Source organism: Callospermophilus lateralis, chromosome 3, assembly GCF_048772815.1.
Source record: "Callospermophilus lateralis isolate mCalLat2 chromosome 3, mCalLat2.hap1, whole genome shotgun sequence".
Lineage (NCBI taxonomy): Eukaryota > Metazoa > Chordata > Mammalia > Rodentia > Sciuridae > Callospermophilus > Callospermophilus lateralis.
In genome coordinates, this window is record NC_135307.1 from 35,541,999 (window position 1) to 35,567,425 (window position 25,427).

Sequence of the window (25,427 nt, forward strand, 5' to 3'; positions counted from 1 at the left end):
TGGCGTTAGCGTGTGCTCCCTCTTCCTTGCTCACTTCACCTTTTGTTGAGTCCAGTCAATTCCTAAAGGAGATTTTTTTTGCGGGGGCGGGGGGGGGGAGGTATTAGGGAATTCAACACTGAGGAGCTATATCCCCAGTGCCTTTTATTTTTTATTTTGAGATAGTCTCCCTAAATTCCTGAGGCTGGACTTGAACTTGGAATACTCCTTCCTCAAACTCTGGAGTTGCTGGAATTACAGGTGTGCACCACTGGTGCCCCACTCCTAAGAGAGAGATTATTCTTTAAGGAATTCCCTCCTTTTCCAGGGTAGAGGGAAAACTAAACCCCAAAATCCAAACACCTTTTTTTTTTTCCAACAGTTTCACCAAACTTGACTTGCTTTTCCTTGGAGTCCCTGGCTTTGCACCCCTTTCCTACTTAGCTCTAATTTAAGGAGCAGATTGTAAAAGACAATAATATAGGGAACCCATTAATTTTCTACAGGATGGACATCCTCTCCCAGCCTGTGCAGTTGTGGAGTTTGTTGTTTGCACTGGGGACAGGGGTGGGGAGACTGGGGACCAGAGGAGGCCGTTATCAGGTACCACAAACAAACCTCTATTACTAAATGCTCCTTCTAACCTTTTTCACTCCTGACCACCATCTCTGACCCTGAGCTCTTAGTTGGCCCTAGCAACTCAGCCTCCCAGAATATCCCACTCGGAGGTGAGACAAATGCTGAATACCACAAAAAGCAAGCCACTGAAAATATGCTTAGGGGGAGAAAGTCTCCCACATCCCGTTCCCTGGGTACCCTACAACTCCCATGGATGTCATCTGTGGCCTCAACCCCTGCAGATGGCAGTCTGCACCACAGAAAGGCAACTTTGGGTTGGTTTCACCCCCTCCCGCCCTCCTCCAGCTCTTCACTGTAATTGGATTCAGGCTGAAACAACCACGTCCCCACCAGGAAAGGAGGGCTTTGGGGCGGGGGCGGAGGAGAGGCTGCGAGAGAAGGGAGGGACCTAAGGAGAGAGCGGAGAGGGCTCCAGACCCAGTTCGCCTACTAAGCAGAAGAAAGATCAAAAAACGGGGAAGAGGAGAAGAGCAAACAGGCACTTTCAAGAACAATCCCCTCTTCTCCAAGCCGAGAGAGCTCTGGGAATCCAAATTCAGTGCCTACCGAAGACAAAGGCGCCCGGAGGGAGCGGCGGCGCGACCCCAGGGCGTGGGCCCAGCCGCGGAGCCTGCACGGCCCGGCTGCCCCGACGTCTCGGACCATGTCTCCCGCCCCTCGACCCTCCTGCAGCCTCCTGCTCCCCTTGCTCACGCTCGGTACCGCGCTCGCCTCCCTCGGCTCGGCCCAAAGCAGCGGCTTCAGCCCCGAAGTAAGTGAGCTCCTCCGGTTCTTCCCGGAGTCGCGCCCGCCAGGGAGTCGAGTCCGGGGGTCTCCAAGGGGACAGCCCCCATTCGGAGAGGAGGGATCTCGGCAGCTCCGGCCTGCATGATCCCTCCCCCCTACTTTTTCCTTCCCCATATCCAAACTTCCAAGTCGATCCAACTTTTGCCTGCCTCCAACCAACCCCCCTTCGCCGCCACCGACTCTCTTTCCCATTCCTTCTTTTTCTTGGAAGAACTTTACAACGGAGCGAACCCCCCTCCCCAATTCCTCTGAGCTCTGCGCTCAGCTCAGTTGCGAGCCTGATAAACACTTGGACTCCGCTCAAGCCCCGCGCTGTCCGAGTTCCTTGTCATGTGCGAATTTGTTGTTCAACTTTCCAGCGCTGTCGCGCTCGCGGGGAGGACCGCTCTCCACCAATACATCTGCGGCCAGATGTGGTCGCGGGTGGACGTCCGAGTGTCCCCCCTGCCCATCAGCCTCCTCAAGTGGACCCCTCTGTGTCCGCGCCCGAGTCCTGGCGTCGAGGTTAGCAGCGCTAGCTCTCTAGACGCTTTTCGTACACACAAAGGTCCCTTGTGGGGGGTGCGGGGGGGGGGGTGCTCAGCACAGCCACCATCCCCATCCCCGTCAGCGCCTTCAGGCCCTTTTTTGTTGTTAATTGTGTTTCTGCATCAATTGCAGGGAGACTGGGGCGTCACACAGGGAGCGGGGAGAGGGCCTGTCCAGGGCGCCCTCAGGCGTCTCGACTGACTCCAGCGCCCCCCACCCCCATCCTTACCCCTACCCTGCCCGTGGCCCACCGGGCCCTGGAGGAAGCCGCGTGGGAGTTGTCTGAGGAAGTTTTTCCTCTCTCTTTTATTTTGGGGTGAAGGTGGGAGACGGATTTAATCAGCTTCTTATTTTGGGTCATCCCAACCCACTCAGTCCGGCGAGGGCCTGGGTGCGGTCGGGAGGGGCCTGGAAGGGCCCAAGAAGGGGGATGGGATCTGGATTTGGTTTCCTGCGCCCGGGTCCCAGACCTTGTTCCACCCCCGAAGGAAACCTCTCCAGAAAGAAGAACACACTGCCTCTGTCCCTGAAGTGATCTGAGGTGAATGGGGAAAGCATGGCCCTAGGAATGGGACTATAGTGCTTATAGACAGAAGAAAGTAAAAATCTGCCTGGGATTGGAGGCGAAGCCTTATGGTCATGGACCCTTCATCTGAGCCTGAAAGGGAGAGCTAAAAGGAGCCTGGGCATCTGGGGGCTGCCCACTGCCAACTTCATAGCCCTGCCTTTTTTTCCCTCCCCTGCCCTGCTAGGCCCCCTAGGGGAGGGGCAGCAGCCCTGGCTCTGTTTTAAGTGGGTCATGAGGTGTCCCGGTGCCAGAACCACCATTTGCTTCTGGGCCATGGAAGGATGGGAGGCTGAGGAAAGGAGGGGCAGTCCCAGAGATAGGGATCCCAGGCCTGTTACAGAGCCAGAGGTCCCTAACCCTCTCCAGAACTCCTATGTAGGAGATGTTCCCTTGACTTTCCCCCAGGGCAATACCTTGCTCCTCTCATTCATCAGAACAAAATTGAGTTCTGTGAACCAACATTGTTGCTCCTTCAGGCCAGTCTGGAGGAAGAGCTGGGGTGGCCCAGGCCTCAGGCAGCTGGGTTCCTCCCACCAGGCCTCCAAAGCCCTGCACTAGCTCCAGGACAGCCCTCTCCTCCCCTTGGCCTGTCTGGCGCTCCGCCCTTCCCCCCATCCAGCCGCAGACACAAGAGTCCTCTCTTCTGTGGTTCCGACCTCATAGTCTCTGTGGTTCTTGCTTTGCTCAGATCCTGCCCCTGTGAGATGGAAGGAAGAAAATTGCCCAAGCCTGGGAGGAGGAAAGGGACAGGGCCTTGTGACTCTTTGAGTCAAGGGAAGCCCCTTTCTTGAATAAGCCTCCATTTTCCTTCATAGGGCTTGGGGTAGAAGCTGTGAGTGTGAATAGTTAGACCTACCCACCTCTTTAAAGACAGTGGAAAGGGATTTATCCTAGAGTCTTGGGTGTGGATTCTCCCCACCTCTGCCTCTTTCCCATAAGAGCATCCCTCTCAGCTTGGCTCTCTGAGAAATGAGGGGACCTGCCTCATTCCTACTGACTTACAGCTCCAGGATTAGAACATCCCATTACAGGTGAGGCTAGGGGCAAAGGGAGTTTCCTGCATACTTGGGCACAGGCCACAGCAGGCCTCCTGAGGGCACTGGCTGTGGCATCAGCCTGCACAGGTCAGGGCAAGCCTACAGCTCCCAGAGAACAGCTCCAGACTGTAGCACCCTGCCTGGCTTCCCTCTGGTATACCAGAGGTTAAACTTCATTCCTTCCTGGACCCCTGAGGAGGGGCTCTCTGAGCCACAGGGTACTAGAGTTGTTCTGCCAGGCCTGTTGGCTGGGGAAAAGCTGGGTCGTTTCTGTCTCAGGCCCTACCTCCTGTCAGCCTTGGGGATCACTTCCTGGAACTATGTTGCAATTCTTGCCCCTGTGGGCTTAGGTCCCCAGTCAGCTGCTCCTGAATCACCCCCAGTCCCCCTGCCAGAGCATTGATCCACCACTAGGGCCTGGGCCTAGAAGGGAAGGGTTATGTGGAGATACATCGGATGACCATGGATAGGGGATGCAGCACAAACAGCAGCCCTCACCCCTCTAAGTCCCCATCCTAGGCAACCTCTAGCCCTCTCTGGATTCCTTAAAAAGGCAAAGCTAGAGCAGGGACCAGAGCTGTCTGGGTCTTGTCTCCCATAAAAGAATCCAGGCATTTTCATATTCTATACATAACTTGGCTTGTTTTATTTTTCAGGCATTAGGAAAATACTTCATTGTTCTTACAATAAAGGCTGACTTTTTTTCTCAGTGGGGCTTTGTAGTGTGTGTACCTTTCAATCAAACACCAAAAACCTAACTTTAATTCAAGGCAATTTTCCAGCCTTTATATTATGAACAATTCATAACATACCTGAAATAAAATACAGTCACCACTGTAAAATACTACATGCTACCCTCCCCCATCTCCCACTCCCTCCACTGAGAACCTTAAATGGGCCCTTAGTTCCAAGCCCTAGGGTAGATGGTGTTTAGATAGGGATAGTGGTGGGATTGGACTTCTTACCACTTCCAAAGACCCCAGCTTCCCATATCAGCAGCCATCCTTAGCTCTAGCTCCTTTTCTGCCCTTCTTTCTAAAAAGATCTCAGCTGTGAGGGTCCTGGAGGCATGGTACCTCTGTCCCAAGAGAGCATCATGTGGAGCACAACAGTAAAGCCCCCTCAGCCTGACACCACCCCTCCTCCCATCGTGGATACAACCCACTCCTAGATGTGACATGTTGAATTTGCAAGAACACTGACACAGAGGAGAATAGTGCCATAAGGAATCACAGCTCTGAGAAGACACCCTAGAACTCTCTGTTAAATCTTAGAGCTCTCATTCTCAAGAGAACTACAGATAGTCTAGAGCTATGGCTCCCTAGCCATGTCTGTGCTCACAGCCCCAAGGGGACAAGCTATACTGGGGTGTAGACCAGAGTTTAGATCAGCCTATGAGTTTCTGCAGATGTGCTGCCAGAGCCAGGCTGGGAATCCATCCCCCTCTTCTGACCAAGCCAAGTACCTATGCCAGATAATGTCGGGAGGCAGATGTGCCCCTGGACCAGGTGGGAATGTTCCAAGCCACATCCCTCTCCCTACAGGCCTGGCTGCAGCAGTATGGCTACCTGCCTCCTGGGGACCTACGTACCCATACACAGCGCTCACCCCAGACAGTCTCAGCTGCCTTTGCTGCCATGCAGAAGTTCTATGGGTTGCAAGTGACAGGCAAGGCTGATGCAGATACCATGAAGTAAGTGCTTACCCTGGCAGGAATTCTGTCCCATACCCACTGACACATTGAGCACCAGAGATGTTGCTACCTGAATGCCTAGCTCCTGACCCCATACTCATCTCCACATAAAGGATTCTGACCCTCTCTATAACGTTGGCCTGTCCCCACACATCCCCACACGGACACAGAGCCTCACCCAACACTGGTGCTAGGGCCAGAGGCAAGTATCCAGGACTTGCTGGAGAACTCCACCCTCCCCTCTGGAGACCTTTGTCTTTCATACACTGCACTGACCCCAATCCTCCCATTCCAGGGCCATGAGGCGCCCCCGCTGTGGCGTTCCAGACAAGTTTGGGGCTGAGATCAAGGCCAATGTTCGAAGGAAGCGCTACGCCATCCAGGGCCTCAAATGGCAGCATAATGAGATCACTTTCTGGTGAGTCCAACTGGCCAGGAACCTTTATCACATCTAATACCCTTCCCTGTCAGTTGTGTTCTACAGAGACCCCCCCGCCGACTTCTCCCCTTTTTTCCTGGGGAGCAGGGAGGAAAATGGCTGTGATCCTAGAGAGAGGTGCAGCCATCAAGGGATACACCAGACAGCCAAAGTCTAAGGGGTCCCTAAGCCTTCAGTTCCCGGGGTTGAGGCATCATGCTGAAGCAGCAGGAAGAGGAGGTTGGGCAAAAAAAAAAAAAAAAAAAAAAAAAAACCTAGCTGGGCAGTTCAGTCAGACCTGGGAGAATACAGGGAAGGAGAATTTTGCCCCTTGTCCTAACACCTCCCCATTCTCTCCCTTCATGGACGGCCCTCAGCATCCAGAATTACACCCCTAAGGTGGGTGAGTATGCCACATTCGAAGCCATTCGCAAGGCATTCCGTGTTTGGGAGAGTGCCACACCACTACGCTTTCGAGAAGTACCATATGCCTACATCCGGGAAGGCCACGAGAAGCAGGCTGACATCATGATCTTGTTTGCCGAGGGTTTCCATGGTGACAGCACACCCTTTGATGGTGAGGGCGGCTTCCTAGCCCATGCCTACTTCCCGGGCCCCAACATTGGAGGAGATACCCACTTTGATTCTGCTGAGCCCTGGACTGTGCGGAATGAGGATCTAAATGGTGAGTGAGGGAGCCTTGGGTCCTACTCCATGAAGTCACCAGTCACTTAAGGGGAAGTTGTCCTCCTTCCAAAATCTCAGGGCTAAGAGGGACCACAGAGATCTGGTCTGACTTCTAACAAAAGCAGGAATCTGCCAGTCATGATGGCACCTGCCTGTAATCCCAGCAATCTGGGAGATTGAGGCAGGAGGATTGCAAGTTTGAGGCCAGCCTCAGCAATTTAGCAAGGCCCTAGGGAACTTAACAAGACTGTGTCTCAAAATAAAAAATAAAAAGGGCTGGGAATGTGGCTCAGTAATTAAGCACTGTGGGTTCAGTGGGTTCAGTCTCCTGTAGCAAAAAAAAGTAAAAGCAAGAATACTGTTTTGAGTTACTTACATTTGGTTCTTTGTCACCTCCTGACTTTCCAAAGGCTTCAAAGCATCCTTCTCACCCACTTTTTCCAGGCAAACATCATGTCTAGCTCCCCGGAGAAACTGAGGCCTGCAGAAGGCCTTAGCTTTCCAGGTGTTCCCAGAATTGGGATCTTGCCCCAGAGCACTCTCACTCCACCCAGAGGAGGTTACTGACTTTGGTTCTTAAATACCAAACAGGAAATTGGACCTCAGGATTTGGTCATCTTGGGTGGAAAATATGCCTGGCAGGCTTGTGTGAGAAACTGGTAGGCAAGCAGGGAGCCTGAGGAAGCAAGGTAGGCTATCATCTTACCATGCCCACCCCTCCAGGGAACGATGTCTTCTTGGTGGCTGTGCACGAACTGGGCCATGCCCTAGGCCTCGAGCATTCCAATGACCCCTCGGCCATCATGGCACCCTTTTACCAATGGATGGACACAGAGAACTTTGTGCTGCCTGATGATGACCGCCGGGGCATCCAGCAACTTTATGGCAAGTAATCCACACCCACAACTGCTCCCTCTTCTCAACTCCTCGTCCCCTCCTGGCCTCTGCTCTGTGCATTTCCCTCCCTATGCCCAGTGGTATCTTCACACACACACATACCCCGCCTGATCTTGCCTCTGTCAGCTCTCACTTTTGAGAACACCCTCTGTTGCCTCCCAGTGATTGCTTCAGCCTCCACTAGAGGGTGTGAGCCCTTCCACACCTTTCTAAGGATCCATCTACCCCTTTGTCTGTTCTTCCATCCCTTCCACCCCCAAGTCTGAAGTGTCCCTCTTGTTCTCTTCCCCAGGGAGTGAGTCAGGGTCACCCACCAAGATGCCCCCTCAACCTAGATCTACCTCCCGGCCCTCTGTCCCTGATAAGCCCAAAAACCCAACCTATGGGCCCAACATCTGTGATGGGAACTTTGACACTGTGGCCATGCTCCGAGGGGAGATGTTTGTCTTCAAGGTGAGAAGAAGAAGAAATGGGCTGGTTCGGGGGACAAAAGGGCTCTATGGCAGGGAGACTGGGTTGAAACAGCAACAGGAAAAATGGAAATTAAAATCAAGGGACAAAGAGAGCAGTGGGGGAGCTTAGGAATTTGGGGACTGAGGAAGAGGATTAAGCTACAAGACATAATGTGCTCTTTGTGTCTTATCTGGTTCCAGGAGCGCTGGTTCTGGCGGGTGAGGAATAACCAAGTAATGGATGGATACCCAATGCCCATTGGCCAATTCTGGAGGGGCCTGCCTGCATCAATTAACACTGCCTATGAGAGGAAAGATGGGAAATTTGTCTTCTTCAAAGGTAACCAGGTGCTGGCTCAGTGGAGCACACTTGTAATCCCAGCTACTCAGGAAGCTGAGACAGGAGGATTACAAGTTCAAGGGCAGCCTAGGCAAGATTTTGTCTCAAAAAATAAAAAAGGACTGGGGAGATATATATATATATATATATATATATCTTAGTGGTAGAGTGACCCTGGTTCAGTACTAGATATTTTGATATCTAGTATCAAAAAAAAAAAAAAAAAAGTAACCAGGATTCTACTTTAGTCTCTCTCAAGGAGCTGATTCCACTTGACTCCTCCAAATACCCCAGAGCCCAAGTTAAACCCGGATTTTGCCCTTCTTGGTCCTCCCCAGGAGACAAGCATTGGGTATTTGATGAGGCTTCCCTGGAACCTGGCTACCCCAAACACATTAAGGAGTTGGGCCGAGGACTGCCTACTGACAGAATAGATGCTGCTCTATTTTGGATGCCCAATGGAAAGACCTATTTCTTCAGGGGAAACAAGTAAGACCTCTACCCCTTAACCCCAGGGGTCACTACTGCCACCCCCAAATCCCATCCCCAAATTCTGGAAGGGCCCACCTTCTGCCAAGATGTTTCCCTAATGAAGTTGCTGAATGAGCCTCCACCGTTGCCTAGCAATGGGCAGCCTCTGTTGGGTGCCTTGTGAGTGGGATGTGACCGGGTCACCATTTCAAACCTGGTCATTTGACGCCTCCTGCCCCCGGCACTGTGCCTCTGCCCCAGCAGCCAGGCACTGTCATTAAGGGCTGCTGGTGGCTTCTTACAGCCCAGGCCCTCCCTCCTACCTCCTCCTTCCGCCACTTTCAGCTGCAGGCTCTCATTACTCAAAACCCCCGTCCCCCCACCCTGTCCACAGCTACTCTTTGTCTACTGTTGCATTCTGTCCTGGTTCCTGGTACACTCAAAGGACATGCCGTGTCCAACCACTTCCCCTCCCCTCCCCCAGGTACTACCGTTTCAATGAGGAGTTCAGGGCAGTGGACAGCGAGTATCCCAAAAATATCAAAGTCTGGGAAGGAATCCCTGAGTCTCCCAGAGGGTCATTCATGGGCAGTGATGAAGGTGAGTGGGACAAAGAAAGGTGTCCATGAGAGGAGGGTGGGAATAGAGAGATAACGAAAACAGAACATCATAGGGAAAACAAGGTGGATGGTAAGTCCCTTACCATGTGCCAGGGACTGGGCCAGGTGCATTCATGGTCCTATCCCATGAGCCCTGCCCCTCTCCCAACCTGGTACTATCATTGCCTCTATTTTATAGCTGGGGAAACTGATGCTCCGAAAGGTGCAGGTGAGCTCAGCTGATGTCACACTAACAACTTCCTTCTGTTCTTCTCCTTTGGGACCTTTCCACCCTGCCCTGTCTCTTGTCCTCCTTCCTGTTGACCCCTGCAGTCTTCACTTACTTCTACAAAGGGAACAAATACTGGAAATTCAACAACCAGAAGCTGAAGGTAGAGCCAGGCTATCCCAAGTCGGCCCTACGGGACTGGATGGGCTGCCCATCAGGGGGCCGACCTGACGAGGGGACTGAGGAAGAGACAGAGGTGATCATCATCGAGGTGGACGAGGAGGGCAGCGGGGCTGTGAGTGCAGCTGCCGTAGTGCTGCCTGTGCTGCTGCTGCTCCTGGTGCTGGCAGTGGGCCTCGCCGTCTTCTTCTTCAGACGCCATGGGACTCCCAAGCGACTGCTTTACTGCCAGCGCTCCCTGCTGGACAAGGTCTGACCCCCACCGCCGGCCCACCCACTCCTACCACAAGAACTTCGCCTCTGATGGCCAGTGGCAGCAGGTGGTGGTGGGTGGGCTGCTCCCACCCGTCCTGAGCCCCCTTCCTCCAGCCTCCCTTCTGTCTGTCCCTGACTGGCCTCTCCCACCCTCACCCCTGGCATTGCTTCTTCCCCAGATGGGGCCCCTGAGGCCTGAGCAGGAGGGTGGTCCCTTCTAGCCTCTGATCCTCAGGGGAACCCTATAGCTTGGTGTGTGTTCGGCCCCTTTTGAATGTCATGGGGGCTCTGCACTTGAAGGCATGACCCTCAGTCCTCACTGGCAAAGGTCAGATGAGGTCATCTGCTCCTTTTCCATCCCCTGACATACCTTAAACCTCTGAACTCTGACCTCAGGAGGCTCTGGGCACTCCAGCCCCACAAGCCCCAGGTGTACCCATTTGGCAGCCTCCCACCACTCTTTGGCTAAAAAGGAATCTAATCGTGTGATGGGGCAGAGGCCCTGAGAAAGTATGAGAGGGTGGGGATTGCCCTGCCACCTAAGACCTCAGGAGGAGAACTCAGAGAGGGTCTTAGTGGCTTGGTCAGTTGAGTTCCTCCCCACAAAGATCTGCCTCTGCCCCACTTACCCCGGAGAATTTCCAAAGAAATAGCCTGAGCCATTAAGGACTAAACTGGGGCTGAAGAAATCCTTGGCAGCCCTAACCCCTCTTGAATGTTAGCCTTGAATGGGAATTTCAAGGTTGGAAGAGCTGAAACCAGGAGGTAAAGCCCAAGTTGGAATGGGGCCAAGGGGAGACACCCAGGGCTCCAGACCTGAAGATCCTGAAGGCCACAGAAGAACCTTGTTCAAATACAGGCAGCTGGGGCTGGGACCCAAGGGCCAGAGTCAGAGGGGACAGGAAATGAAGAGTAGCAGCAGTAGATGATTGGGGGCTGGGTGGCCACAGGGGCACCACAAGTTGGGCGGTGGTACCCAGGGGAAGGCACATTTTATTGGAGCTCTCAGGAAAGTCCTGAGGAAGGCACACTGGCTCCTCTTTGTCCCCTTCCTCTGGGCAAGAAGCCCAGAGAAAGGAACAAAAAGGGCACTGGGGACTTGGAGGACTTATGGAGAGAGGCCACCTGTTTGTGGGACCAGAGGAGGTTCCCTGAGGCCTGGCAACACTCAGGCTGCCTTTCACCCCAGTGAAGAGCAGGTGCCTGGGTGCTGCTCAGTGGGGTTAGCCCCTCACCTCCCTGACGCCCGCACTCCTCAGCCCATCTTATCGGTGTCCTGTCCTCCTTCTCACACCCAGCCGACCCATTTTAAGTCTCCTTCAGCCACCCACTGAAGGTAGTCATGGTACTGGGGACTTGGGAGAGCAACACCCTGTGGAGGGAGCTAGAGGAGAGGGATGTCAGGGAGGTGAGGGATGGGGGTAGGGGAAATGGGGTGAACGGTGCTGGCAGTTCGGCTAAATTTCTGTCTTGTTTGTTTGTTTTTTTGTTTAATGTATATTTTTATTATAATTATTATATATGAACTTCATTCAAATTGTTCCTTTTTGTTAACAAGGGGCAGGGGGGTAGGGTGGGGGTGGGGGGCAGAGGCATCTGACCCCAGGAACCTGCAGGGCGGGGCTGGGTCAGTGCCCTCTAAGGACATTTTTTGACCTTGTTCAACCTTTCCACAAAGAATAAACTGTGTTTCACATTCTCTGTGTGACTGCAGTTCTGTATAGGGGTGAGCGGGATATGGATGGCGGGCTGGAAAGGAGAGCAGGTGTCTTGAGCAGCGCTTTCCCTGAAATAGAGTTTTGGTAATTTTTCATAAAAGAATGTTTATTCTTAGCAAACTAATGGGATTCAAGGGCCAGAGTTGGGGAGCAAGGCACACCCCACTGGGGAAGGGTTGCTCTCCCCCAACCGGCCTTAAAAGACTAGTTTTGAGACTGAAGGCTGCCAAAGATAAGAGGAAGTGATCAAGCTGAGGCCACTTGGAAAATTTTCCTAAATTGCATTACCATGTCATGTGATCTGGCCACAGACCTCAGTTTCCTCATGCCTCTGCCTGCAGCAGGGGTATTCCCATGATCATATTCAGCCCCAGGCTCAGTGAAGGCCCTCGGGAGCCAAAGTTTTTCTGAGCCTGGGCCTCTGCTGCTGGGACAGAAGGAAAGGAAAGAGAAAGAGGTTGCCCCAAGGCCTATTGGGAGCAGCCTGCCTCTGGAAAAACTGACCTCCCCTCAATTGCCCAGGAGAACCAGGATGGTCAGGTTGGAAGGGCAGAATAACAAGGCTTTGTTTCCTCTTTCCTTAGAAACTGCTACCCTAGACTGGGTTCCCAGGCTGTCTACCCACCCTTCCTCCGAATCCAGCCTGAAGGGAGGAATCAGCCCAGTTGCTGAGTCAGCTCAGCTGGAAGAGAGCAGCCCCCTTCCCTCACCCGCCTTCCCTTCCTGCCTCAGCCCAGCCCACCGGGCTCCAGCCCAGGCCCCCTCCACACCCTGCCTCGAAGAACCTTGGCCCCACCTACTCTACTCCTTCATCCAGCTGCTATTCAAGGCTCCTTGGTGTGATTGCTTTGGCAGAAGGGGTACCCCACCTTCCTGTCAGGAACCCTGACCCTGTGCCTGGCCTCCTGCTCCTCCCCTGCCAACAGCTGTTTGGCAGTCCTCTATGTCTCAGTGGTGCTGGACATCTCCCCACCATCCTCACTGGAGGGGATGGGGACCACAGGAACGCAGCATGGGCAAGTCAGGGGCATCTAGGGGTGGTGGGGTTCGTGCATGTGGCAAGGAACTCAAAGATGAGCTCATGGCCCTTTTTGTTTTTGTGGTCCACATCTGGAGGTAATTACAGATGTTATCCAGTGGGAGTTCTGCAAAACAGCTGGAGCCAGTGAAGGAGCTGGGGGAAGGGAGACTGCCAGAGGGAAGAAGAGGGGGAGCCTAGAGCTCCCGCGGCTGGAGTGTGGTTTCCCCATCACGAGGAAATTGTTTGGCTGTGATTCTGGAATCACAAGATGCTCTCTGAAGCCAAGGGGGAAAGATGGGAAAGGAGGACCACAGACAAAGAGGAAGGCTTCACGAGCAGATAGCGGGTGGAGGCTCCAGGGTCCCGTGCCTCTGACGTGCTTGGGCCTGCCTGACCCACCCCTGTGAGGCTGCCCAGTGACCCGGGGAGGTGTCTGAGTGATCACGAGGCCCCAATTGAGTGAACCACTGGGTTAGGCAGGAATGAGGGGAGGCAGAAGGCCCTGTGGCTCCCAAGGACCTGCAAACTCTGCTTTCGCTGGCTGATCTGTCCATTGGGCCTGACCCAGTTTCTGTGGTTCCAAGTTCCTTTATTCGAAAGCAGCACATGTGAGTTGGAGCAGCCAGGAGGGAGCCAAGGGGAATCTGCAAAGAATTTGGGAAGAACCCAGGGAAACAGGTCTAAAGGAGATGCTGGACTGGGGATGAGGGTCAAGGAGGGTAGTACTCTTCCTACCGCTGTGCCCCACACATTTGAAGGGTGCCATGAACTCCCTTGCCACCACCTCTCCTTCTCCAAGGCTCCTGCTCACCAGCTGGGCCCATGCCTCCAAGGCTGCCAGCCAGTGGCTAGGTCAGCGGGGCTGGGAAGGAAAGATCTATGAGGGCCACACCCTCTGGAGAAGAGAGGACTGGGCAAAGGGATGTCCCCACCCGCTTACAATCTGGTTAGCCTGCTGGTCCTCTGTTGTTCTCCCCCAGGACCCCCCTCTTCAGTCTGACAGGCCTGCCAGTCCTCTCTATCCCTCCCTACATACGCCTTCCATTTCCAACAAAGGGGAAGCTAGCATTCACTGAGATCCTCACAACATGCAGTGATGCAGAAAGAAACTGAGGCTCAGAAACATTAATCACTTGCTAAGGTCACAGCTTACTCATCCAAATTTAAAACCTTATCTGACTTTTCTTCTTCTTTCTCCTGTGCAAGCAAATTCTGACAATGTCTCTTTGGTGTCTCGTCCAGTGTAGACCCTAGATAGATAGGTGTCTTCATGGCAGTGTGTTCTGGGGATCTGTCAGCTCAGCATGTGCAGTTCTGCTTATTATGTTCTGTAGCAGCTTCCGTATAGCAGGTAGGCATGCAGGGTAGAAGGGTTCCTCCCCAGGAACTCCATCACCTCCCTTCTCAGGAACAGGAGCAGGCACTCTGAGGGAAAGAAGGGTACACCAAGACTCTGAGGAAGACCATGATAGCAGCTAGGGGAAAGGTGGGGTGGTAGATGACTATGCTCAAGGGCCTGGCGGAAGCAAGGCCATCAGGGGCTGGGTTCATTCACTAAGGCCAAGACTGCCCTGTCATCCCGCAACCCCTGTAACCCCTTTCATATCACCCACAAATCCAAGTTCCCCTCTTCTAGGAAACAAATTCTGCAACATTAGCCCATTCCTGGGGGTTACTGCCTTTCTCCCTCAGATAGGCTTGGGAGACTGGGGAGACCTAGAGGCAGCCTGTGAGGGGCCTAGGCAGCCAGGGCCTGGAAGGCTGACTGGCCAGAAGCCACCTTCCAAATGAGCTCACACACATACTTTCCACTCTGGCCCAGCGCCGATGGCTCAGCTCCTTCCAGGCCAGCCTTCCCCAGCCAGGCCCAGCCCCCTGTGTCCTCCCCTGCCATCAGTCCTGGCCCCAAAGGTTCCACAATGGAATCACTGAACACCCCAGATCAGGGATGGCATCATATTCCCAGGAAGCAGCTTCCTCTGCCTACATGCTGAAGCCAGCTCCCCTCAAAATCCCTCATTCCCCAGCACGTAGCCCTCATGGTTTAGAGGAAAAAGAGACCAGTTCTCTGCCCCCAAAGACCACCCCTGTGTAGAGAAGTATAATAGAGCAGACAGAAGAGGAGGTGACACTGCAGCGAATGGGCGGAAGGGCTTCCTTTGAGTGCCTAAAGTAGCTCCTTGACTCAGGGGCCAGCCTGGCCTGGGAGCTACCTCGCTGTGGGTCACATCCTGCTTGCTCACTTGATTTCCCACTTAGGCGCATTTCCCTGACTTGGGGCAGCATGGGATTTGGGTCGGGCAAGGCCGGGATGCCCACAAAGGGAGGGGAAGTCAGCCTCTTAGAAGGCCTAGCAGATTCACATCTGCCACAGACTCTAGTCACTTTGATTTGTTCTGTGGTCAGAGTCACCCTTCTTTAGCCAGCTCCCAGAGATATGTACCACTGGGCTAGAGAACAAGATCAATTCTCAGAATGTTCTCTTTCTCTGTTCAGTGCCTGACTTTGGGCTAGAAGCGTGGCTGCCCTCACAATATTTCCTGAATCCAATAATGTATCTGAGGGTCTGTGGTTGAGTATATTCAGACATGGCAGACAATTCTATCTGCTTTAGATCCCAAAATGATGGCCACAAGGATTAGATCATACAGCTGTTGCTTTCCTTTACCAGACACTGATAGTGTAGTTCTGTCAAGGAACTCCTACTGTTCATAATACTGACCCCATCACAGCCACCGATAAACATGTTCTGCCCTCACTTTTCTTACAAAAGAGTAAGATAGTGCTAGGCACACTGAAGGCACTGGGTAAAGGTTTGTTAAATTGAATTGTCAGCAGTAGTTGTGATTATGTAAGTATTGTATACATACCTACATAAGTATTGTGTATATACAAGTACTGAATATGTAAGCTGAAAAATCAGATATATATATTTATACTTCATGGACTTTGTAAAATGTATATCTCACCTTGATCTTTAAAAAAATTTTTTATTTAGTTGTAGATGAACACACAGTATTTTTATTTTTATGTGATGCTGAGGATTGAACCCAGTGCCACACACATGCAAGGCAAGCACTTTACCACTGAGCTACAGCCTCAGCCCCTAAAATGTTGTTTTTTGGGTTTTTTTTTTTAATATTTTTAGTTGTAGATGGAAATGATACCTTTATTTTGTTTATTTAGTTTTTATTTTATGTGGTGCTAGGGATTGAACCCCGTGCCTCATGCATACTAGGCAAGCACTCTACCACTGAGCCACAACCCCAGCCCCCTAAAATGTTTGTAAAAGGAAGAAAAGATTTGGCATGATGCACACACCACTAATCACAGCTACCCCAGAGGCTGAGGCAGAAAGATCAACAAAAGTTCTAGGACAGCCAGGTGTTGTAGGGCATACCTATAATATCAGCAACTTGGGAGGCTGGGGCAAGAGGATCTGAGGATCAGGAGTTCAAAGTCAGTTTCAGCAATTTAGTGAGACCTTAAGCAACTCAGTGAAATCCTGTCCCAAAATAAAATATAAAAAAGGACTAGGGATGTGGCTCAGTGATTAAGCACCCCTGGTTTCAATACCAGTACAAAAAAAAAAAAAAAAGTTCAAGAGCAGCCTGGAAAACTTAAAGTTGAATAAAAAAATCAAATAAAAAAGGGCTGGGGATGTAGTTCAGTGCAAGAGCACTTACCTAGTATGTGTGAGGCCCTGGGTTCAATCCCTGGCACTGCAAAAAAGGAAGGAAGGAAGAATATACTGATGTAAAGAGGTTCATACCTCCTACTTTGTCCCTACAGGGCCTACCACTTATACCTACAGCCTGTTCTTAACCTGGGAGTGATCAATTTCCAGCTGTGATGACCCAACTCTTCCGTAAATATCAAGCCTTCAGGATGCACCCCAGCCCAGTCTGTACCCTTACCTGGAGTGTCCAGCAGGGAGGGGTCTCTTACCTACACTCTTCTAACGTCCCATGGCCAGATGTTCCTAAACTGTTTCCTCTACTTTACTGGCCTGTGCTCCAGGGATGCCCCCAAACTATTCCTGCACAAGACTAACCCTGCACAAGATAGGAGTGTGTGTGTGTGTGTGTGTGTGTGTGTGTGTGTTTTCAGAGATCAAACCCACGGCCTTTCTACACAAGCCCTCTACTACTGCCCTACATCCCTACCCTTGCTTAAGTTTCAAGTGGAGGAAAGCCCGGGAAGGGATCTAGAGGAACACCCATCCCATTCCATTGTGCCTGGGGCCACCCTGCTCTCCAGCAGAGGCCGTCTAGGCAGGGTTTGCAGTGTGGTAGCGCCCCCTTGTGTTGAGTGTCGGAGCTGCAAGCCTGACCTGAAGAATTGAGAGAAGCAAGGCAACCCCTCACCCCCCCAACCACCACCACCATCCCAGGACTACCGAAACCACCAACCTATCCCTTCCCCCTTTCCACTTCCTATGATTCCACCCTGGACACCTGTACTTAAAGGGGTGGGACTCTGGGGGAGGGAGGCCGAGGAAAAAGTCAGAGTTTCCGTCTGGTGCGGGAGTAGGCGGGCAGCCCTGACCGACTCTGGAAAGAGTGGAGCGGGTACCTACCGGACAGAGGGCCAACCGGAGAGAGGATGGGAAGCCCTTCTGCGACCTCTTCTCAGAGCGCTTCCGAGTTGCCACACTGCCCTCCTGTGGATGCCTCAGACACGGCTCACCCCAGGATGCCTGTCTCCTGGATCCCAGGGTCAGAATTCAGGTGAGACCTGACTCCAGGACCAGAGTGCTATCCTAGAACTCCGAGGGGGGGGGGGGGGGGGTTAAGGGGTGGAGTAAGAAAGTCTCGTGTCCCCTTTACCTAAAAATGGGACTTCTTTTGTTTTTCACCTACCTGAGTCATTTGGAAGTCAAACCCATGCCTCGTAGGAGGTTTACAACCTGCAGCATCCTCTTATCTTCTTTCCAGCCTAGGGCCAGGAGAATCCCTGGTGTCCCGATCTCACATTTATTAAAGGTCCTTACATTTCTAATTTTGTAGTTTAAAAAAATTTCTGTAGATATCTTATAAACATCATTATATTATTGCATTGTTTGTGCTAAATTTTTTTCATAAATATTTTAAATATACCAAGCATTTAAAAACCATTTTAATATTTCTTAATTTTATAATATATCACAGGCTGAAAAAATGGATATGATTGAGGTCACTCCCAAACCAGGGAGGTGTGCCCCCAGCCCACATAAAAAGTTAAACCGACCCCGGGGAAGTGGCACTCCTGTAATCCCAGAGGCTCAGGAGGCTGAGGCAGGACAATCACAAGTTCAATGCCAGCCTCAGCAATTCAGTGAGGCCCTAAGCAACCCAGGAAGACCCGATCTCTAAATAAATAAAATATAAAAAAGGACTGGGGATGTAGCTTGGTTATTAAGTGCCCCTGAGTTCAATTCCTGGTGAAAGAAAGAGAAGGAGAAGGAGGAGGACCGGAGGGAGAGGGGGAGGGGAGGAGGAGGGGAGGAGGAGGAGAAGGAGTTGTTAAACTGTTTTTCATTCTTTTCCAGACTATAAACTAGCTCTTGTAACCATATGGTAGTGTCTTCAGCTCTACCTCTCCTTTCAGACAAAGAGGTTTCCTCATCATGAAAAACTCTCTCTTGGATACTGCAGAATTTCCCCCCATTTTTTCCTGTTCTCTCAAGCCAAAGTTTTTTAGAGCTGTCTACATTCTTTCACTTGTTTTTAACCCAACCTCTACATCTGCAATCCATGCATTTTCTAAGTGGTGCACCTTGTAATCCCAGAAAGATCACAAGTTCAAGGCCAGCATGGGCAATATAGACCCAGTCTCAATTTCACCTTTTATATTTTGTCGGAAGCCATTCTCACACGTGACTGGGTGACTCCCGGTTAGGGTCTGAGGCGCTCTGGCTGTGTCGGAGCTTTCCCGGCCCTCTCCTGATGAGAGAACCTGTCCGTGTGGGGGTGTAACTGACCACTGACCCCGGAGGCCCAATCACTGACCCTGACCTTGGAGTGCGGCCCCCCCCTCAACCTTCATTGGATGGAATTCTCCCCTGAATTTCTTGCTCCCCAATAAAAGGCTACTCCCTGGCGTGCTCTCTCTCTCTCTCTCTCCTGCTAGCCCTGAGTAATCTTTGCTGCCCTGCCGGGCGTTTAGTGGAGGGAACCAGAGAGGGGAGCCGTCTCGGACCTGGTCATAGAAAAAGGTAACTGAGTCTGTGTGTTTATTTCGATCTCGCTAGCTAACTTTTATGCCAAGAACCTCATTAATGAAACCATTGCGCTGGCCGCATGGTAGAATTGGCGCCCACGAGGGGGGCATTCTAGATTAGCTAGATTGAGTGGGAGCGCGCGCTATAAAGATAAAGAAAAAAGTAAAGATAAAGGAAGTAGTGACAATTTGGGTCACAAAAGGAAGTGGTGACAATTTGGGTCACAAAAGTACCTTAAGATATTGAAGGAAAGAGACGTTAAATTAATTAAAATAAAAAATTCAACTTCTACCTATAAGAAAATGTAACTATTTTAGACAGTATAATTAATCAGAAAGGAAAACAGATAAAGAAAGCTCAGTTATTACAATTCTTAGAGATTGTAGGTAAATATTGTCCTTGGTTTTGTGAACAAGAATCTCCAAATTTACTTACTTGGGAGAAATTAGGAAGAAAGTTACAAAAGGTCTGTCTTTCAAATGAATTACCTGGAGGCATAGATAATATTCAGAGAACCTGGACGGCTTTGGAAGTTTGTCTTTTTGAATATATGGGCCAGAATTCGTGGCCCCCTGAAGACCTGCTAAAAGGCATTCAAGGGGCCATCAAGTCTATTCAAATGGAAAATCCGCCTGAGGCTAAGTTAATTCCTTTTCCCTTAAGCCACTTAAAAACAAAGGCACTAGGGACCAGGCCCAAAGTTAAAAATGTAAATTTAAATTTACAAAATCAGGCTACTCCACAGGGAGATTATGGAGAGCAATATCAGAAAGGAGATACCTCCAAGGTCCTAGACAGCCCTCCAAGGGAGGTAGACGATCTTCCTGGAGAGAAAAATGTGGAAGAGGTTCCTAGAGGGGCTCAGAGTTCTTCTCAGCCATGTGACTTAAAAGCCCAATTTCAAAATGGCGACAGCACAGAACCTTTACCAGCTAATCTATGGGGAAGAGATATTTTAACCAAAATGGGATTGTTATTAGTTACTCCTAACTCTATAAGGTCAGTTGAAGAAGTTAGTCAAAGGTATTTTCCTGGAGATGATAAGGAGACCCTTCAGGAAGAGTATCTGTTTACAAACCAGTCTCCACGACAAAGATTAGTAAATGCTCCAGGCCAAAATTTTTATTAGGGGCCCTGAGTACTTCCCCGATCCCTAAGACAACTGAAAAAATCACCTGGCTCACAGAGGAGCCTATATGGATTTCTCAGTGGCCCATCTCAGGGGAAAAGCTTAAAATAATTCACAGGCTAGTTGAGGAACAACTTCAGGCTGGTCATATAGAACCAACGCTTAGTCCTTGGAACACACCTATTTTTGTTATTAAGAAAAAATCAGGAAATTGGAGATTACTACGGGATTTAAGGGCAATAAATCATGCAATTCAGCCTATGGGATCCTTACAGCCAGGACTTCCCTCTCCCACAGCCATTCCTTTAGATTATAGCTTGATGGTAATAGATTTAAAAGACTGTTTTTTCTCTATAAGGTTACATCCTGGAGATTGTGAGAGATTTGCTTTCACTGTCCCAACAATTAATTTTAAGAAACCTGTTAAAAGATATTGCTGGAAAGTACTCCCACAGGGAATGCGTAATAGTCCTACTCTGTGCCAAAAATACGTAGACCAGGCGATAGATCCCATAAGAAGTAGCTTTCCTGATGCATATATTATTCATTTTATGGATGATATATTATTGGCTCATGCTAATCCAGAGGTACTTTCAGAAATTTTTACTCAGTTAGAGACTTCGCTTGCAGCAATGGGTTTATGCATAGCTCCTCAAAAAATTCAAAAAGTGTCACCTTTTCAATATCTAGGTCAGATAATTCAAGGACGTACAATCCGTCCTCAAAATCTTCAGATAAGAATTAAGGAGTTACATACCCTTAATGATTTTCAAAAGCTATTAGGAGATATTAATTGGCTGAGGCCATCCTTAAAACTAACTACTTCTGAGTTAAGTCCTTTATTTCAGATATTACAAGGAAATCCTTCTCCAACCTCTCCACGTCAGCTAACTTTAGAGGCTAAAACAGCTTTAAAAAAAGTTGAAAATGCAATTAAAAATGCACAGCTTACTAGAGTTGATCCTAAGGAAATGGTGTATTTATTAATATTTCCAACTGAACATACACCAACAGGAGCCATATGGCAAAAATTAGGAGTTATTGAGTGGATTTATTTATCCCACTCCCCTCAAAAAACATTAATTCCTTTTCATGATTCTATAGCTCAGTTAGTAATTAAGGGTAAAACTAAGATTTTACAATTAATTGGATCTGAACCTGATATCATAATTATTCCATTTTCTGTTCAACAGATTAATTGGCTTTTTCAAACTTCTAGCCCATGGCAAATAGCTTTTGCTGATTTTCCTGGCCAGATAGATAGTCACTATCCTCGTGATAAGATTATACAATTTACATCATTAACGTCACTTATTTTTCCAAAGATTGTACGTGCCCATCCTATAGATGAAGCCTTATCAGTGTTCACTGATGGATCAAGTTCAGGTAAAGCAGGATTTTATAGTCGTGTTCACACAGAGGTAATACAAACTTCTTATACTTCTGCCCAAAGAGCAGAGCTTCAAGCTCTGATTTGTGCCTTAACTTACTTTGCAAATGAGCCTATTAATATTTATTCTGACAGCTTATATGCAGTCGGAGTTACTAAAAATATTGAAACTTCAGTTATTGGGTATACTTCATCACAAGAGTTATTTAAATTATTTCATAATTTACAAAAGGCAGTGCTAATGCGGAAATATCCATGTTTCATAGGACATATACGAGCTCATACTAATCTTCCAGGACCTTTAGCTTCAGGTAATAACAAAATTGACAAACTCGTAGCTTTTTGTCAACAGATGTCTTCATATGACTGTGCACTAGCTTCCCATTCCTTACATCATCAAAATGCTTCTAGCTTACGTAAAAAATTTAATATTACTAGAGAACAAGCTCGTCAGATTGTAAGCCAATGCCCTAAGTGTGCTATTCACACTCCATCTCTGCCATCAGGGGTAAATCCCCGTGGATTAAAGCCAAATCAAATCTGGCAAATGGACGTAACTCATATTCCTCAATTTGGTAAGCAGTGTTATGTACATGTCATAGTGGACACTTATTCTAGATTTATTTTTGCCACAGCACGTACTAAGGAAAATTCTCAAAATGTAATTTCTCATTGCCTAGCAGCTTTTTCTGTTTTAGGATGCCCTATACAGATTAAAACAGATAATGCTCCAGCTTATGTGAGCTCTTCTTTTCAACAATTTTGTCAAGAGTTTAAAATTAATCATAAAACAGGAATTCCGTATAACCCCCAAGGTCAAGCCATTGTAGAACGAGCTCATTTATCTATTAAACTTCAATTACAAAAATTAAAAAGGGGGGATAGGCTTATGACTCCCCAAAATAGCCTTAATCATGCCTTGTTTGTTTTAAATTTTTTAAACTGTGACGCAGAAGGTCACACTGCTGCTGAGAGACAAATGTCTCCCTCAGTAACAGGCCCTTTAGGCAGAGTTTTGTGGAAAGATTTACAAACCGGTCAGTGGAAGGGCCCAGACCCGGTGCTTATATGGGGCAGAGGGCATGCTTGTATTTTCCCAGAAAATTCTTCTCGTCCTATTTGGGTGCCTGAACGTGCTATCAGACATGGAAGAGATAGAACCCAGATTCAAGCGACTGGGGATCAACCCAGAGGAGCCCCCATCCAGAAGGAGGAGATATCGGAAAAGGATGAAGAAAGACCAGATTGACTCAGCCAAAAAGCTGATTTCATGGAAAGGCGTAAAGAAGCTAACAACCCAGGCTTCCAGAATACTTTGAGACCTAGGAGAAAAGAGGACCCCAATGATGATGGTAGCAACAGTAATTGCCCTACTGGGCTGTCAGGTAAAGGGGGATCAAGTAGACACTTACTGGACGTATTTCCCAGATCCACCCCTGGTACACCCAGCTGTGTGGACTGGAGAATCTATTCCAGTATTTACTAATGACTCATTCATGATGGGAGGATTTACAGATACTCATATTACTCCCAATCATGTGACTAGATTTAATTATCCTGGCTATAGTCCAATTACCCTTGTGTTGGTCCCACGATAAACATGCTGGCTGTCTGAAAGTATCATTCGAAGAAAAGACAGCGATTGGTAGACCTAGACTGACAAATAATTCTATTTATGGAGATTTAAAGCCTAATACTAGATCAGTAATTAAGATGGGACTTTCCCATAATAAGCCAGTCATTTCTACAAAACCTCCACAGATACACCACTGTCCAAATAGTTCTACAATTGAGATTGGCACCTTTCCTAAATGGATGGATTGTATAAATCCCTTTCCTGTACAACATAAGGTGTCTAAAGATAGTGGGTATATTTTAGACTGGTCTCCAAAAATTGATAAGAGACAATTACGAAGAAATTCTGCTATGACACCTGCAGGATTTGTTAGTAATATTTTGACTTATAGTAAAGGTGGTGTTCAAAAAGATATTTGGCATTTAATTGCTGCCTCAGAATTCTTACATTTTACAGACAGACCCTTACCAAGATTTATTGGCAAGAACTGTAAAGAGGGATCTTGCTATGGCTTACGAGCTTGTGTCCAATCTCCTTATGTTTTAATCATTGGAAATGTAAAAGTTAAATGGATAGATGACAGATATATTGTTACTTGTAATAAATGTAACCTAACCAATTGTATTACTAGGTATAATGGAGGAAAAGGAGTGCTGATACTTCATCAGCCCTCTTTTGTTTTATTACCTGCTAATATTTCAGAGCCATGGTATGCTGATGCTGGTTTACAAGTCTTGCAGCAAATTCATGCCCAGCTGGCAAGACCTAAACGTGCTATTGGAGTTATAATTGTTGGTGTTTTGGCGCTAGTCTCTTTTATTGCATCAACTGTCTCTGTGTCTCTGACATTGTCTCAGAATATTCAGCATGCAAAATTTCTTAATAATTTAGCTCAAAATACTTCCAAGGCTCTGCGTAATCAAGTAAATATTGATGAAAAGATTGAAACTAAATTAAACGCCTTAGAGGCAACTGTTATTGACATAGGTAATAAACTTTCAGCCTTAAAATTTAAAGCAAGGCTTAAATGCCATGCTAATTATAAGTATGTGTGTGTTACAGCTGGCAAGTACAATGCTTCTCTCTGGGATTGGGAGAAGGTTAAAAACCATTTGTTAGGTATTTGGCAAAATAGTAATAATAGATTGGATATTCTGGAACTTCATCACCATATCCAAGATATTCAAAATAATAGAGCTGATTTTTCAGATCCTTCTTCTTTGGCTAACCAAATATTAAAGGAGTTAAATGGATTCAACCCTGGAAATATTATTAAACACTCGGCCTGGTACATTATTGGATTATTCTCTTTGCTGCTAATTCTTTATTGCGTTGTAATTGTAGGATGGCGAGTCTTCAGAACAAGAATGCAGAAACTCCAGAGAGTGAACCGCCGCCTCATTTTTGCGAAAAGAAAGGGGGAATATGTCGGAAGCCATTCTCACACGTGACTGGGTGACTCCCGGTTAGGGTCTGAGGCGCTCTGGCTGTGTCGGAGCTTTCCCGGCCCTCTCCTGATGAGAGAACCTGTCCGTGTGGGGGTGTAACTGACCACTGACCCCGGAGGCCCAATCACTGACCCTGACCTTGGAGTGCGGCCCCCCCCTCAACCTTCATTGGATGGAATTCTCCCCTGAATTTCTTGCTCCCCAATAAAAGGCTACTCCCTGGCGTGCTCTCTCTCTCTCTCTCTCCTGCTAGCCCTGAGTAATCCTTGCTGCCCTGCCGGGCGGTTAGTGGAGGGAACCAGAGAGGGGAGCCGTCTCGGACCTGGTCATAGAAAAAGGTAACTGAGTCTGTGTGTTTATTTCGATCTCGCTAGCTAACTTTTATGCCAAGAACCTCATTAATGAAACCATTGCGCTGGCCGCATGGTAGAATATTTTTTATTTATTTTAACATATATTTTTTAGGTGTAGATGGACACAACACAATGCCTTTATTTTTATATGTTGCTGAGGATTGAACCCGGGTCCCACCCATACTAGGCGAGCGCTCTACCGCTGAGCCACAATCCCAGCCCAATTTCACCTTTTTCAAATTAAAATATTTATTATATATCTTTATTTACCTGTCAGATTAGCAGATTGACAAAGACTTAAAAAGTAGCAAGAATAATTAGAAGCAGACATTCCCACACCTGTTTTTTTCTTAAACTTTATATTTTTTTATCTTTTCAAATTAGTTATACCTGACATTTATGCATTTTGATATATCATACATAAATGGGATATAATTTCTCATTCTTCTGATTGTATTTGTTGTAGAATTACATCAGTCATGCAGCCATATATAAACATAAAGTAATAAAAACTGTTTCATTCTACTAGGTTTCCTGTCCCCGTATCACCTCTCCTCCTTCACTTCTCTCTACCTAATATAAAGTAACTCTATTCTTCCCTAGTGCCCCCGCGCCCCCCGTTGTGAATTAGCACCTGCATATCAGAGAAAACATTTGGCCTTTGGTTTTTTGGGATTGGCTTATTTCACTTAGCATGATATTCTCCAACTTCATCCATTTACCAGCAAATGCCATAATTATATTCTTCTTTAAAGATGAGTAATATTCCATTTTTTCAAAATTTAATTTTGAAATTTGAAAAATAAATTTTTAAATTATTTTTTAGTTGTAG

At 48.4% G+C, this 25,427-nt stretch overlaps 1 protein-coding gene across 1 annotated transcript; it reads left to right on the forward strand.

Moving 5' to 3' along the window:
• Window positions 1–995: 995 nt before the first annotated feature.
• On the forward strand, window positions 996–10,930 carry Mmp14 (matrix metallopeptidase 14). The gene is made up of 10 exons (XM_076848154.2): window positions 996–1,369; window positions 5,082–5,230; window positions 5,526–5,648; window positions 6,026–6,333; window positions 7,059–7,224; window positions 7,529–7,685; window positions 7,886–8,024; window positions 8,363–8,513; window positions 8,980–9,095; window positions 9,428–10,930. The coding sequence occupies exons 1-10, from the start codon at window positions 1,262–1,264 to the stop codon at window positions 9,757–9,759; spliced, it is 1,749 nt and encodes a 582-aa protein (XP_076704269.1). The 5' UTR covers window positions 996–1,261; the 3' UTR covers window positions 9,760–10,930.
• The last annotated feature ends 14,497 nt before the right edge of the window (window positions 10,931–25,427 follow it).